The 13,483-nt window shown below is 48.4% G+C and overlaps 5 protein-coding genes across 5 annotated transcripts; 3 read left to right on the forward strand and 2 right to left on the reverse strand.

Annotated features, from left to right (window-relative positions):
- Positions 1–844: 844 nt before the first annotated feature.
- N7489_003461 (uncharacterized protein) lies at positions 845–2,308 on the reverse strand (the record flags this gene model as incomplete). The annotated part of the gene is made up of 1 exon (XM_056709216.1): positions 845–2,308. The coding sequence occupies one exon, from the start codon at positions 2,306–2,308 to the stop codon at positions 845–847; it is 1,464 nt and encodes a 487-aa protein (XP_056573518.1).
- Positions 2,309–5,154: 2,846 nt separating this feature from the next.
- On the forward strand, positions 5,155–5,740 carry N7489_003462 (uncharacterized protein; the record flags this gene model as incomplete). Its single annotated transcript, XM_056709217.1, has 2 exons — positions 5,155–5,300; positions 5,323–5,740. The coding sequence occupies 2 exons, from the start codon at positions 5,155–5,157 to the stop codon at positions 5,738–5,740; spliced, it is 564 nt and encodes a 187-aa protein (XP_056573519.1).
- A 1,075-nt stretch (positions 5,741–6,815) lies between these two features.
- Positions 6,816–7,933, forward strand: N7489_003463 (uncharacterized protein; the record flags this gene model as incomplete). The annotated part of the gene is made up of 2 exons (XM_056709218.1): positions 6,816–7,216; positions 7,276–7,933. The coding sequence occupies 2 exons, from the start codon at positions 6,816–6,818 to the stop codon at positions 7,931–7,933; spliced, it is 1,059 nt and encodes a 352-aa protein (XP_056573520.1).
- Positions 7,934–9,064: 1,131 nt separating this feature from the next.
- Positions 9,065–9,355, reverse strand: N7489_003464 (uncharacterized protein; the record flags this gene model as incomplete). The annotated part of the gene is made up of 1 exon (XM_056709219.1): positions 9,065–9,355. One exon carries the CDS (start codon positions 9,353–9,355, stop codon positions 9,065–9,067), a length of 291 nt encoding a protein of 96 aa, XP_056573521.1.
- Positions 9,356–10,206: 851 nt separating this feature from the next.
- Positions 10,207–11,050, forward strand: N7489_003465 (Major intrinsic protein; the record flags this gene model as incomplete). The annotated part of the gene is made up of 3 exons (XM_056709220.1): positions 10,207–10,217; positions 10,537–10,658; positions 10,710–11,050. The coding sequence occupies 3 exons, from the start codon at positions 10,207–10,209 to the stop codon at positions 11,048–11,050; spliced, it is 474 nt and encodes a 157-aa protein (XP_056573522.1).
- Positions 11,051–13,483: the final 2,433 nt, after the last annotated feature.

The raw sequence follows: 13,483 nt of genomic DNA on the forward strand, positions 1-13,483 counted from the left end.
ATTTGACAAGGTATATGTAGCTATTCTACATGTTGAGTACATATCCGTGTACTACGACAATGGATAGAAAGTACATTCCACATACCGCAATGAGCTGTCATAGGCCATGAGCATGATACAGTGGATATTGACGTTGCTACAATGATAGGTGTTAACGTCTATCCTCTGATAATCCAAATAGAGCAGTCTTATATACACATGTAGGTGGAAGCAGCCCTGCAAGGCCCCTTCCTCTTCCACCTTCCACCTCCAACCTCTTGCATTCGACTTTATTCTCTTTTTCTTTCTACTAGTTAGAAACATCCAATAAGGGTGCCTAATAACCTTGGAAATTGCGTATCAACGGTGGCCGCACCTGTTTGCTATAGCATCATGTTCGCTGCCCTCCACCTCCCACCGTCACCATTACGAAGCGATCCCTGCTACTACATCCTCTTCCCTGCCCAATCTACTGAATTACTTCACTCCTGTGATCTTTCTAACCGATCCTTTGACAAGTCAGTAGAAAACCTACCATACATCCATCTTTGGGCTATCTGTGCTTTTAGCGGTAACCTTTTCACATTTTTTTCACATTTCTGTATCTTCATACTTGGTCCCTCGTCCAGAAGAGCCTGGCGGGTATTTATTCAACAAAGGATGCGCTATTACCGTAGAGAAATTCCTGGATTCATAAAGTCAATCAAAGGTGCGCCGATCGCTGCCACAGAATACTATCGATACAAAAATGCAATATCCACAGATTCTGATGTCGCCATACTTTCCTCCGCCATTTCTAGCGCAGGCACTCTGAGCAAGTCAAAGAGAACACCGCTCAAAGTTCCACCGGCGTGGGCCTCTGCCTTCACTTTTCTCCATTTGCCTTTCTGTTCTGGCTCTTCAATTGTTCGCGAAAAGCCACGGTATATTCATCCGGGTCCCACGATAGGATCCTGGTGTTCATCTCTTCCAGCTTGCGAGCTACTAGTAGTTCCATCTCATCTCTTTCGCTCTCATCCAACAGAACAAGACGTTCTTTCCAGGCTTCCTCGGTGTTTTCGGTGGGTCCGAAAAATCGCGCGTCAATTTTCTGCCAATATATCATATCGAACGCAAAGCTATGCAAGGCTGCATATACAATCCAAAAGTCCCCACTCTCCCAACTCTCATTCATCGGGCCGGAGAGTCGCTGATCTTCTCGCAATCGGTTTTGTTGGATTGCTATATCTTCACGATTCTTCATTGCTCTAATGAACGTCTTTAGGCGGGCATCAAACGAGATCGTCCAGTCCTCAAGGCCCTTTGGCCAAAACTCAGGTTTCTCGATGAGTAGCCACCAGGGCGGTGCATAAGAGAATTCAGTGGGGGCTGCGTACGTGAACTCCCAATCTACTACGCCGGCAATATGCATATTCTCCTGAAGTAGCACATTGGCGGGCCTCAGGTCATCACACCAAATTTTGAAAGGTCCTTGGTCGAGTAATGGGTTCGTGAGCCTCTTATCCCTAGCGAGCTTACGAAAAAGCTGTCGCGCCACGAATTTCCGCCGGCAGTCGTCCGTAGAATCCACAGAGTCATTTCTCTGGTGGACTAAATGATTGATATTGAGTTCTGCAAGCGCTTCCATATACGATGAAGACGTGTCGAATGTGGTATATAGGTTAGGTAGCTTTGACCGCGGCAGTCCTCCAAGTCGAACCAGTTCATTCATATTCATCGACAAAGGCCGGCGTGTAACTTCCCAGGTAAAATCATCGGTCTGGCTGAGGGATCCTATACGAGGTAAAGAGGGCGCGGAGAGTTGAAGCAGAATCCCGGCCATCTGGCTATATAGCATTTCAAGCCTGTCTTCGTCGATTTGCGGGTCTAGAATCCCACATTCCTCCTTCGGACATCCCGGTGTGTTGAGAGCATCGTACATTTTCGTCTCATGGTCGATATAATCCATAATGATAAATGGGCTAAGCCCGAGCGGACTCTCTTCCTTTGTGCCTGAGTGAAGAACAAAAGGAAGAAGTATTGATGTCTGGTCCGTAAGGAACCGCATAATAGCAACCTCATTCATGACTTTCTCCTCGGGGAAAAGGACAGCTCCAGGCTGCGACAACCGGATCACGGTAGCACTATTTCGGTACTTCAGCCGTAAGGAGATATTGTAAGAACCTTTTCTGAGTATAGCAAACTCAGTGGCAACACCTCTGTTGTGATTAAGGATGAAATCTGCAATCGGCCTCAGGATGTCGACTTCAAGAAATTGAACAAGCCACCTGTCGGCCGTCTCCTCGGCTTGCTCCCAGGCCATATCGTCTGGGCACATTCGAGTTTGCATCTTTGCTTTTCTTGGTGTTCACCTTCGATTGATGTGAAAGAAGCCTAGTGAAACAAGGGGTGATTGTTGATTCGAAAGCTTCATTAGCTCCAGAAGAGGGACAACAAAGGTGTGGGTTTCTTGGGGGGCCAAAATCATGACATGATTATTGGGTGCGAAATTGGGGGCGCTTGCGTACTTTTAGTTCTTAGTCCGCCAAGCCGTCGAATCTCCCAAGTGCCAGTTTCATGAGGAGCTCCTATCGGTTGGAAGAGACTGGCTGGCATGTCACCCTTTCCCCTCTGGCCACCTCTGTACTATCTTTAGCCCAGGAACTGTTGATTCATTCAATCGGCCCCAAGGATTTTGAAAGAACACAAATATCAACCATTTGAGCTTAACTTTGGCCAAAGCGCCAATGTGATAGATACTCCCAACCATTCTTACCAGCGAACGGGCCCCTTTTCTAATTGTGATACGCTTTTTTGGGCATAACGCGCTGACTGCCTGTTTCCCAAAGGCACAGCCTAGTCATCCAGGCCACTTAGCTGCTCGGATTTTCCACCAGCATGCCCTATGCATGTCACGCTTGTATAAATATCCTCAGATTTTGTTCAACCGCTGCATTTCAAACGGGGAATAGGGAATTCACGAATTCATGGGGAACTCATAACGCTCAAAGTACATTGTCTTCCGGATAGCCCCATCACAGAGCATAGCTCCCGTCATTGTCGACATTCAGAATGTGCAATTACAATCGGCCCAGATAGTTGTGGAATCTCCCAGTGACCAGCCCTCGACAACATATCCATTGATCCACAGAAATTGCTCGACTCAGATGTCGTAGGGGGAAAGTTGCTTAACCATACTCGCTTCATACAGCGGGCTACTATGACGAAGGCCCATCTTCTGCATCTCTGGAAACTTCATGTTCTGGGGTGGGTTTGTTATCTTACACAACGCCCTTATAGCAGAAGAAAATCGATGCTATGCCGAATATAAAATCGCGGGATGTACTCCGGTCCCGATGCTCTTCTGTTCGAGTGCCTGCCAAATCAGCGGAGCATATTGCGCGTAGCGTCGACCGTCTGGGGCTGGGGCCAGGCAGTGGCTATGTGATCCCTGGGCCTCGTGAAACCCTTCTTTTGTCGATGTCGTTTAGTAGTTTAAGTCAATTTGTGTTGGCGTATAGTGAGAAGAAGATCGAGTGCCATAGAACAGGTGCGCCGTATGGATGGTGTGCGTTTTCTGCCGGCCCCTATATGCCACTTGTGGAAGATCATCGATGCTTGTTGGTTATTTAACGACAGAAGGATGTAAGCGGCTGGAATCTAGATAAAGCCTTGGAATGTTAGACGGACGAGAGTTGCCTAGATCATGGTAATTGGCAGGTGCTCGACTCGAGTAGAGGCTTTGCTAAGTATCAAGGTAACTAAAGCAATATACACTCGATTGATGTTGAACCACGAGTCGACGACAAATCCGCTTTGCTAAGAGTTCCAAACACCTTGTATCCTTGCGATGCAGTGTAGGCCGTACAAAAGGCTTCTGTGGAGCAAATGGATAGCAGCACCAATGGACTTCCAGAGGAGGGCCGGAAAGGTTGGAGCATGCACGAGTTTCTTCACCTAATAATTCGAAGAGAGCAAGCCTATAGGTACAGAGATACACTTTGTAGCCTGAGGCAGAAGAATGAAAGGCGCCCCTGCTCCTTCCTCGTCAACGCTCTTTCCTTGGACTTCTTTCCTCCCAGCTTCTTCCCCTCAAAATCCCTCCTCATTCCCTTTCATCCTCTTCCCTTGTCCACTTCACTCACATCTCGCCCGCCCTGTGCCTTCTATCTCACTTCTCTAGTACTCTTATGCGGCTGTTGCTGTACTTCTTTTTAGCCCTTCTTGGTCCACCTGATGAGAAGTCCGTGTAAGTTCACTCTGCCTTTCTCTCGCTCCCGTGCAATACTAACAGAATTAACTTCCTTTCGCTCCTTCTTCGATCTTTCCCGCTCCTCTGACGCTACGATCTGGCTTGAACCGGTCCTCTGAAGATGTCTGTGTTCATGCTTCTGGGTGATGCTTTTCACCCAGTGACCGTTCCCACCGATCCTCTGAAGAGGTCGGTGTTCATACTTTTTCATACTCCTGGGTGGTGCTTTTCACCTAGTGACCCTTCTGACTGATCCTCTGATGAGGTCGTCTGTGTTCATGCTTCTGGGTGATGCTTTCACCTAGTGACAGTTCCCACCGATCCTCTGAAGAGGTCGGTGTTCATACTTTTTCATACTTCTAGGTGGTGCTTTTCACCCAGTGACCCTTCTGACTGATCCTCTGACGAGGTCGTCTGTGTTCATGCTTCTAGGTGATAATTTCACCCAGTGACCGTTCCCACCGATCCTCTGAAGAGGTCGGTGTTCATACTTTTTCATACTCCTAGGTGGTGCTTTTCACCCAGTGACCCTTCTGACTGATCCTCTGACGAGGTCGTCTGTGTTCATACTTCTGGGTGATGTTTTCACCCAGCGCACCGGTCCTCTGACGAGGCCTGTCTCCACTGGCGCAGCCCAAAGGGTAAATACCACTCCCCAATCCCTTAGTGTTGGTCAAGTGAGCTAACTTAGGATAGTCCGGTCACAACTTAGCATTCCCTAAAAAGTCAATACGAGAAGAAACGCAATCCGCAGCTATATCATAGCCACAGCCGAGCGATAACCACCAAGCCAACCAAAACAAGAAAAAGAGCTATAGAGAAACACTTTGTGAGTAATGGGCTTGACCAAGTTGCTGAGAGCTGCCAGAGGTATATGAAACCGGAGCAGAGCACACCGGGAAGCACTGTTGGCACTAGCCATCAGAAAGGAGAGAGATGGAATGATGGTGCCTCGTGATAACCTCGACACAACTTTGCAAAAGCGCACTGATGCCATCCCCAGCAAGCGGCATGTCGAGCATGAAGAAGCTCATAAAGGAGTTTTCCAATTCCCTTTCATCCAGTTTTCAAACCTCGGTTTCGACAGGCTGTTGGTTTTCGCATGCCATCAGACCACTTGTTGGCGGTCCGACCCGAAAGTATGAACGGCCCACTCTACATCGCCGACCGATCAAAAGCCAGTCCCATCTCGAGCTAGAGCTCATCAAATGCAACTTCCGGTCTTTGAACATATTGATGGGCATCCGAATGGCCCTGAATGAGTCGAGTTTCGTGAACTGTCTGACCGAGATAGCGCCTGTTACCGCCCATTCAACAGTCAGGATACCATTGGGCTTCGGTGCCCAAGATTTCGAAGAGAGTCCTGTCCGAAAGTGCGACAAAGGTTCTATTTTGCCAATCACAACGAGAGGTCGAGGTGGTGGAAATAACCTTCAACAGTTGCCTCCCACTATTGTGACGGACGGCGCAGATGGGGTTCCAGGGCTCATTAAGCGATCCCTGTTGTCTCGTCTCTTTCAGGCGGACTAGCCTCAGCAGACGCTTTGCATCAATTACCGGAATGGCCCTCAGATTCCGGAGTTATCAAACCAAGCGATCTACAACGGTAAGCCCACTTCAAACAGCAACCCGACTGGCTAGAGCGAGTCGGAAGAATCTGGGATGTCGGTACCAGAGAATGCCTGCGATCGGCCCGGAAGTCGATGCCTCTTGGTCTCTGTCCATAATTCGTCTTTCGCCAAGACAACGAAGCTTCGTGGTCAAACCTCGTGCAACTACAAGCGGTACAAAGTTTACTAGACGACTTGGAAAATCTCCGGTTGTCCCTGGTGACTTGAAAGCAATGCCACCCCGATTGGTCGATGGATGCCGATAACATCTCTGAAAACGTTGGCCGTGACCCGCCCTGCCATTTGGGCATTTCCTCAGAGCGTGGGGTTTAGGGGGAAATGGCCTGCCTGGGAGATGAGGGCGAGAATATGAAGGGTTGGGATACTGCGGTTTCCCTCGCGGTCAGAACAATTGTTTTCTCTGTGGTATTATCATGCTGGGGACAAGATGGTGCCACTTTTCTTCTGTTGGTTGTAGCTGTTGCCATCAATGCAGTTACATTTTTTCACCACACTACTCAGCCGCATATGCGGCTTCTCTCCTTGACGACGTAACGCTTTTATAACCTGATTCGTCTCGCTCAAAGTTAGAGGGATTATCCATGGATTATAAGATAATACTCTGGGTGTCTTTCTGGGTGTCCTTTTCCATCATACGGATTTGTAGTCAGAAAAGGGTGAAAATCAGAACGGTGATATGCCGACATCTACAAGACTGACCAACCAAATAAAATGGGGTCTTGGCGCTTGGCGGTTGACTCGTGAGATGTGGGCTACATATGTACCTACCTAGGTAGCTAGTCACTCTTGTTCAACCCTCATGTACACACTGCACATGTACTCTGTGTGATCTCACTATCTTGCATGAAATCATATCCAGCAGTCTCTTGGTTTGAAGAACGTGCGAGTTTAACAGACCTCATCTTCCGACGATCTGCAAATGCAATCGCCAATCCTGATGGCGTGCTCCGCGCAATTCCCTGCACAATTGCGCGATGTCCCCTCATTGTAGACACCTTGAGCATGATAGTATTTATACCATCAATCTCCCAATCTTGACTTTTCAGCAATTGGCACTTTGCAGCCTGATTCAACCCCTTATGCGAACTAGACCGCAACTAGATCGCACCTGGGAGATTTCACCATTAAAGCTCGCTAGGCAAGCTCTCAGTGCATCTAACGAGAAGACTGTAATGGAATTCCCCAAGGAAGCTTTAGACCTTGAGTCCGACACCCGATTCGAATACGATCCATGGCTTCTCGATGATCATCCCCTGCGATCATATCCGACAGAGTGTATTCCAGGCTTGTCACGTTATCTCCACGAATACTACGAATCCATCGGAAAGCGAAGAGCGGCACTGTTCCGCACCGGGTGCCTTATTCTCGGATGCCTGTGAGTGTTGCTGTAACATCTTCTCCCAGACAGCCAACCTGACACCATTCTTTCCACAGGGCCGCATTCCAATGTCTCCGATTGCTCCCAACCAACATCAAACGGATACTCTTGCCTCATACTTCCATGCCTCATGCACACATTCATTCGCAGAGTGGTGCCTGTACGTTCTCTACACTAGATACGCGACCACATGCCCTCAGGTCGTTTCTCAACGAGGGATGCCATGGTCTCCGAACGGCGGTCTGGATGCACAACGGGGAGCTGCAGATTGGAAACACTGTTGCGGAGACCAAGCCCGAGAACATTCTGCAGCGCCTCGGTCTCAACCCTCTTCTGGCGGGACTGGAAACTGAGAACGATGCTACCGCCCGGGCATCTCTTAACCCCGAAATGCCAGGCAGCTTTCAGTCTGACCTGTCCCGGTCTTTCATTTTAGTGCTTGATGCCAAGACACCGCTTCACGAACTGTACCCGCATCTCGTTGAGCAACTTGATACTCTCCGTCAGAGGGGATACTTGTCTCATTGGGATGGACAAGATGTTGTTCAGCGCCCTGTAACCGTCATGGTTACTGGGGAGGCATTTCCTGGGAGCGACTGTGTCAATCATTCTTATTCTGACATTTTTTGGTCTGGTTTACCGGGAGGGCGGTTTATAACGAGTGACTTCACAAGTGATGGCCTCCGACATCTGTCGCCGGTGTGTGTAGTATGAGTGTTGTTGACCTCTGTGATACCCAATTTGAGTTTGTTTTGATAATTTGAAAGATATCGTCGACTCCCAACTTTGTTCATGCTTTAATGCAATGTATCTGCAGCTTCCCATCCACAGCAAGGGGGTTGATAAGGTGGAAGGTGTGCAGCCTCGAGTAGTCATGAGGTTGAATAGATATGATATCGGCCACGATTTAACCCACCTAGGATAATGATAATATTTAGAAATTACTATATAGACCTTTAAATGAAGCAATACATTCATTATAATATGTAAAATATCAACGGAACTCCCCTTTACGGATGTCACGTCTATTCCCAGTCAAGATCGGAATTTCCTGATCCACAGAAAGGCCCATAGCTGCATATCAATCGTCAATTGGCCCAATTCGAGAAGATAAAGGGAAAAAAAAAGAGACGATGACATGCAGACCTGTCTTCCCCTCATAGAATACAAACAATACTAGCGGGCCTTAACGCAGGCAAGTATCGCGGTTGTCGCGACAGATATACTTGATAGCGTCAAAATACTCAAATTCAATGTGGCAAGCTTTTGCGGAGTTCACGTAGGCCAGGGCAGGAACCGTCAAATGATATCGAGTGCTGAGAAGAAGAAGAAGAAGGGTGAAAAGCCCGAGGAGGGGGCCGAGGCTCCCGCAAAGACCGAAGAGATCCCGTAAATTAAAGACTATGATCCCCGTAGAAGCCCTTTTGGAAGCTCTTAAAGGTCTTTTGGAAGGTCTTTTGGGAGCTTTTTTAGGGGCTCTTTTGGTGTGTCTTTATATATATTGGCTGATATCTGGTGGCATAGATTGGATAATAGGACTACGGCTATCCTAAGTCCCTAAGACACCCTTACTACGGACTAGCTCCGAGCGAGGGAGGAAGTAAGTTATGGCTTAAGAATAATCATGACATCCGATGGACTAATCTGCTCGCCTTGGGGCGTCCGGAAAATGGTACAAATCATGTAGTAAACCTTGCACATCTTGGATTTGTCCGAGGTTTCACCATGGTGTCGTTTTCTTGTTGATAGGCGACAGTATCGACAGAGAGGAACAGGCGTCGACTTCCAGGAGCGAACTCAGGCATTGTCCTCCCGGTCCAAACCTCCCAAGTTCTCCCGACTCGCTCATCTTCCTGAAATGAGCTTACCGCTGTAGATCGCTTTATTAAACAGCTCCAAAATCTGAGGATGATTCCGGTAGTCGATATTAAGCGACACCTGAGGATAGCCGGCTTCCATGAGACGAGCGAGGAGAGACCGCTTAAGGAACTCTGCGCCTTCATTCGCGCCGTCTGACATGACGGTGGGAGGTAACTGGTAGGGGTCTCCGATAAGAACCACGACTCGCATTGATTCCATGGTCATTGGAATCATGTTCTCCCCCTTCCATACTTTGACCGGCGTCATCAGAAACATTAACTGACGGTTTGAAGTCTGGGGACTTTAAACATTCCTGAGAGGCGTTCGAGAGAGTGGTTGCCACCACCTTGCTTCGAGACAGGATCTCCCCCAAAATCTTGCCGTGTAGATCCTTCATACGGATGATTTCCTGGCCGTTGAGTGGGGAGTCATAAGAGCTGTCTCTCTCAGACAGTACGCGGAGCTCATGGCACTCGGGATCGTTTTGATGCGTATCAACATGCTGGAAGACCAGGGTATGCATCTGGATTCCTTGAAGACCCATATGTTTGGAGAAGGATTCCAATTGTCGCTTCTTTTCTCCGGACATGAGTAGAAACGTTGCCACTTCTCTCGGGTTTGTGAGATAACCACTTCTTGACATGGTTTTCGGCAGATACACCCTTCGGCGGCTCGTTGGTGCGCCGTTTGGGACTGTTGTTGTAGCGTTGGGGGTGTCTCTCACTTTTTCCCCGAGATCTAGCTTCTGCTATTCTCCAAGAAGTGAGAGATGTAGCTTCTGCTATTCTTCAGGAAGTGAGAGATGTAGCTTCTGCTATTCTCTAAGAAGTGAGAGATGTAGCTTCTGCAAGTGAGAGATGTAGCTTCTGCTATTCTCTAAGAAGTGAGAGATATAGCTTCTGCTATTCTCCAATGAAAGCCCAGATCTTGATAAATCTAGCAAAGGGGAAAAAGAAAGAGGGCCTCATAACCTGTTGAGGCTACGAAGAGACAGAGATAGATGATGAAGAAGAAGTGAGGTGCTGATGAAACTATGGAAAGAAGCTGGTATATAAGCCAGCGATATATGACAGACAGACCGAGCTAGACAAATGCTCAAAGAGCTCAGTCCGCGCACAGAGAGACCAATGCATACCCTGTATGCATTGCATGTATGCATGTATGTCAACAGAATGTCGTGCTGAAGAATCATCTGCCCACGTCCACGCCCCTCCCCACCTCAAGATGCCTTCCTAAGTATGTACATACCTAGGTACACACATACACGCGCTGTAATATATGCACCACCTAGGTAGTGTGACCTTCTTACAACACATGGATATAGAGGATCGTGAATGCCTCACCACGTTTTTAATAGCCGCGAGACAGACTTCGTGCATGTCGCGTACCTTCTCGGCCAGGGCAAGACGCCCTTTGGCCTGAGATCTGCCCCCCCAGATCAAGTATCGACTGTGCAGGAAGGATACTCCAGACAACGATGCATCAGAGCGGCCGGAGCTCGGTGCTGGTCAGTTGGAGAATCGAGACCTGGGTGCAACACTGGACGCACTCTTGGATATTCCTGAACTGGAGAAGGCAGGTTTTCCCGAAGACCTGCACGCCCTTGTCCAGGAACTCGTCGAAGATTAAGTGCACAACAACCACACCACCTGGTCCGTCATTCGTACGCACCACCGTGAGGCTCTCGCCGAGGGCCTGGGTGTGTTTGTCCAGCTCACTATGGGTTTCTGTGTCGACTTGGCTGTCACCGTCGCTGACCAGGGTAATCCCAACACAACTGCCTGGGCCTGGGGCTTAGCGACTATGATGGCCATCTACATCTGTGGTGGTGTTTCCGGTGCCCACCTCAACCCCGTCGTGACCATGGTGCTGTGGTTCTTCCGTGGCTTTCTCAAACGCAAGACGCCCGAGTATTTTGCTGCTCGGTTCATTGCTGCCATTTGCGCTGCTCTTGTGGCGTATGGAATCTAATAAGAAACCATTCAAAACTACCTCTACCACAATCCGGACACCGGTATCAACGGTTTTGTGACGAATTCGCGTGAGGTTTGGGCTGGCTCTACCACAGCGTTTTTCAATGAGTTTATCGGTACGACCCTTTTGATCGTCACCATTCTGGCCCTTGGTGATTACCAGAATGCTCCACCTGGTGCTGGTGTGAATTCACTGATTATTGGCTTGGTCTATTACTTGTCTGAGCATGTGCTTTGGCCACCAGACCGGAGCGGCATTCAACCCGAGTCGGGACTTTGGTCCGCGGCTTGCGCTTCTCGCCGTCGGTTACCCCAAAAACACTTTTCACTGACCCTTACTGGCTGTATGGGCCTTGGGTTGGGGCCCTGAGTGTGGGTTTGTGGGCGCTTTCCAGTATGACTTCTTCATCTTCACCAGTGGTGGATCCCCCGTCAACTACCCACTTGAACGCACCCAGCGTGTCCTGACCAAGAGTGGGATGAAGTGGAGGCGCCGACTGCAATTGAAGTAAGAGTGAGGCTCCATGGTCAAATGTCGAACATTATGTCTCCTATGGAGTTGAGGGTCTCTGATTGGTTCATTTTATACATTTATTTTTTTTGCATTTGCTACCTCGATATGTTATATACAAGGACATGTCGGTGAGGACGTCAGAGATTAATCATATATGAAGTATACCCAAAGCCTACATAATATAATAGGGTATTTTTCCACATGCCCAAACAACGTCATCCTGGCTCGTTTCCTGCATATGCAAGTTCCAAATAGGGCTAGCACATACATCCTGGTACACAAGGAACAGGTAATACAAGACGAAAAAAAAGTCCAAAATTCACTGAACAGGCGTACGCAGCTCGGCTTGGGCATGAACCCTGAATGGAAAAATCTATATATTGAAACTTGCAAGGTTACCGCAAATCGATTTACCTACACCATACCAGACTGAAATGGAAAGTTTCAAGTTTCATCCTTTGTAGTGCACCTCTCCAAGTCCTTATTAAAGGGTATTACACGGGTATTATAGGGCTATGTACACTAGTATCGTGTTGGTGTTCTGGGCAGTGTAATGGACCAACAGCTAACATGTAAGAGACTACGCTATATTATTCGAGATACTAGGCATGTAACCAGGTCCAAGACAAACGTTTGTTTATATATGTTTGAAACGCCAATATTATTTATTATATTTTGGTTCTTTTTCTTTAAAAATGTTATTATTATTATAGGTGCATCATGTACCTCGCCCACACATCTATATATGTCTGATGTACACAATCCCCGCATGCAAGATTGGAGAGTCTTGGCTCCGAGGCCCACGCTAAAAAGACACCGTCATCGCTCACCGTTTTTTCTCCGTTTCTCCCCCTGTCAACTTTGGAAGAAATTTCTCCAAAAGCGAAGTCTTCCATTTGATTGTATTTAATTGATTGTTGACGCATTTCCACCTAAAACGCCCTATTTCTGCACGTTCCCATCGTCTCGTGCTATCTCCCGGGGTCGCGCGATCAACCGCTGATCCTGCAGCTCTGGCCCATTTCCTTTTTCCTCTTTTCTTTTGCATTTCACATTTCACCTTTCCACCGCCATTCTATTCTCTTACAATTTTTCTTCCTATCTCTATATTCCTCTTGCTGCCCAACACGCTTTGGACATGGACTACCGGCGACTACAACACTCATACCCGCCACGGCCTTCACCTTTGGGGGCCTCGCAAGAACCTCGCGATCCACAACAGTTCCCTACGTCTTTTATCGAGTCTCGTCAAGAGACAGACAAGCCTCGCCCATACCCTTCTCCCTCTTCAAATACTACGCCCTCTCCATCACAACTCTACCAGCCAAGCGCTCTACGAACATCGAATACTTCTCGAGATACTTCCAGCGCATACTTTCCGAGGAATGGCCCAACACAAGTACACCGTCGGCATGGGAGTCTCGAGGCGAGGAATCCTGAACAAGCGCATCGCAGAAATAATTCGCAGCCTCATACTGTTCGATATCGTGAAGGTAGGCAATATCTCTTCAATGTTTGTGTTTACTTTCCCTCTACCCGGTTCCGATGGCCCCAGATTCAAGATTCCAAGGATCGGACTTGTGCCGTGGTTGGCCTCCACTTTGTCACTTTGTTGCAGACCCCCTTTTGAGTATGCGCGACCGGAGGAATGCATCCCTTGTAGCCATCGGATTTGGATGGTTAAATTTCCTCGACACCTCAAATCCCATCCAATACTTCCTCTTCCCTTGCCCAAACACACGCGTGCCCCTGATGGATTTTCCCCGGTGGCGCAGATCGACTGGACGACAGCTCGGGAGCGCTAGTCCAGGTTGGGTCTAGCGTGTCCAGAGGAGCCCCTGCCATTTTCGGACTAGCGTGTGAGCTTCCGGAGTCACGGGTTCTCCTCGATCTGGCCCTTGCTTTCCCTTTTGAATT

Source organism: Penicillium chrysogenum (assembly GCF_028827035.1).
Source record: "Penicillium chrysogenum strain IBT 35668 chromosome Unknown utg000001l_segment0_segment0, whole genome shotgun sequence".
In the NCBI taxonomy this organism is placed as follows: domain Eukaryota; kingdom Fungi; phylum Ascomycota; class Eurotiomycetes; order Eurotiales; family Aspergillaceae; genus Penicillium; species Penicillium chrysogenum.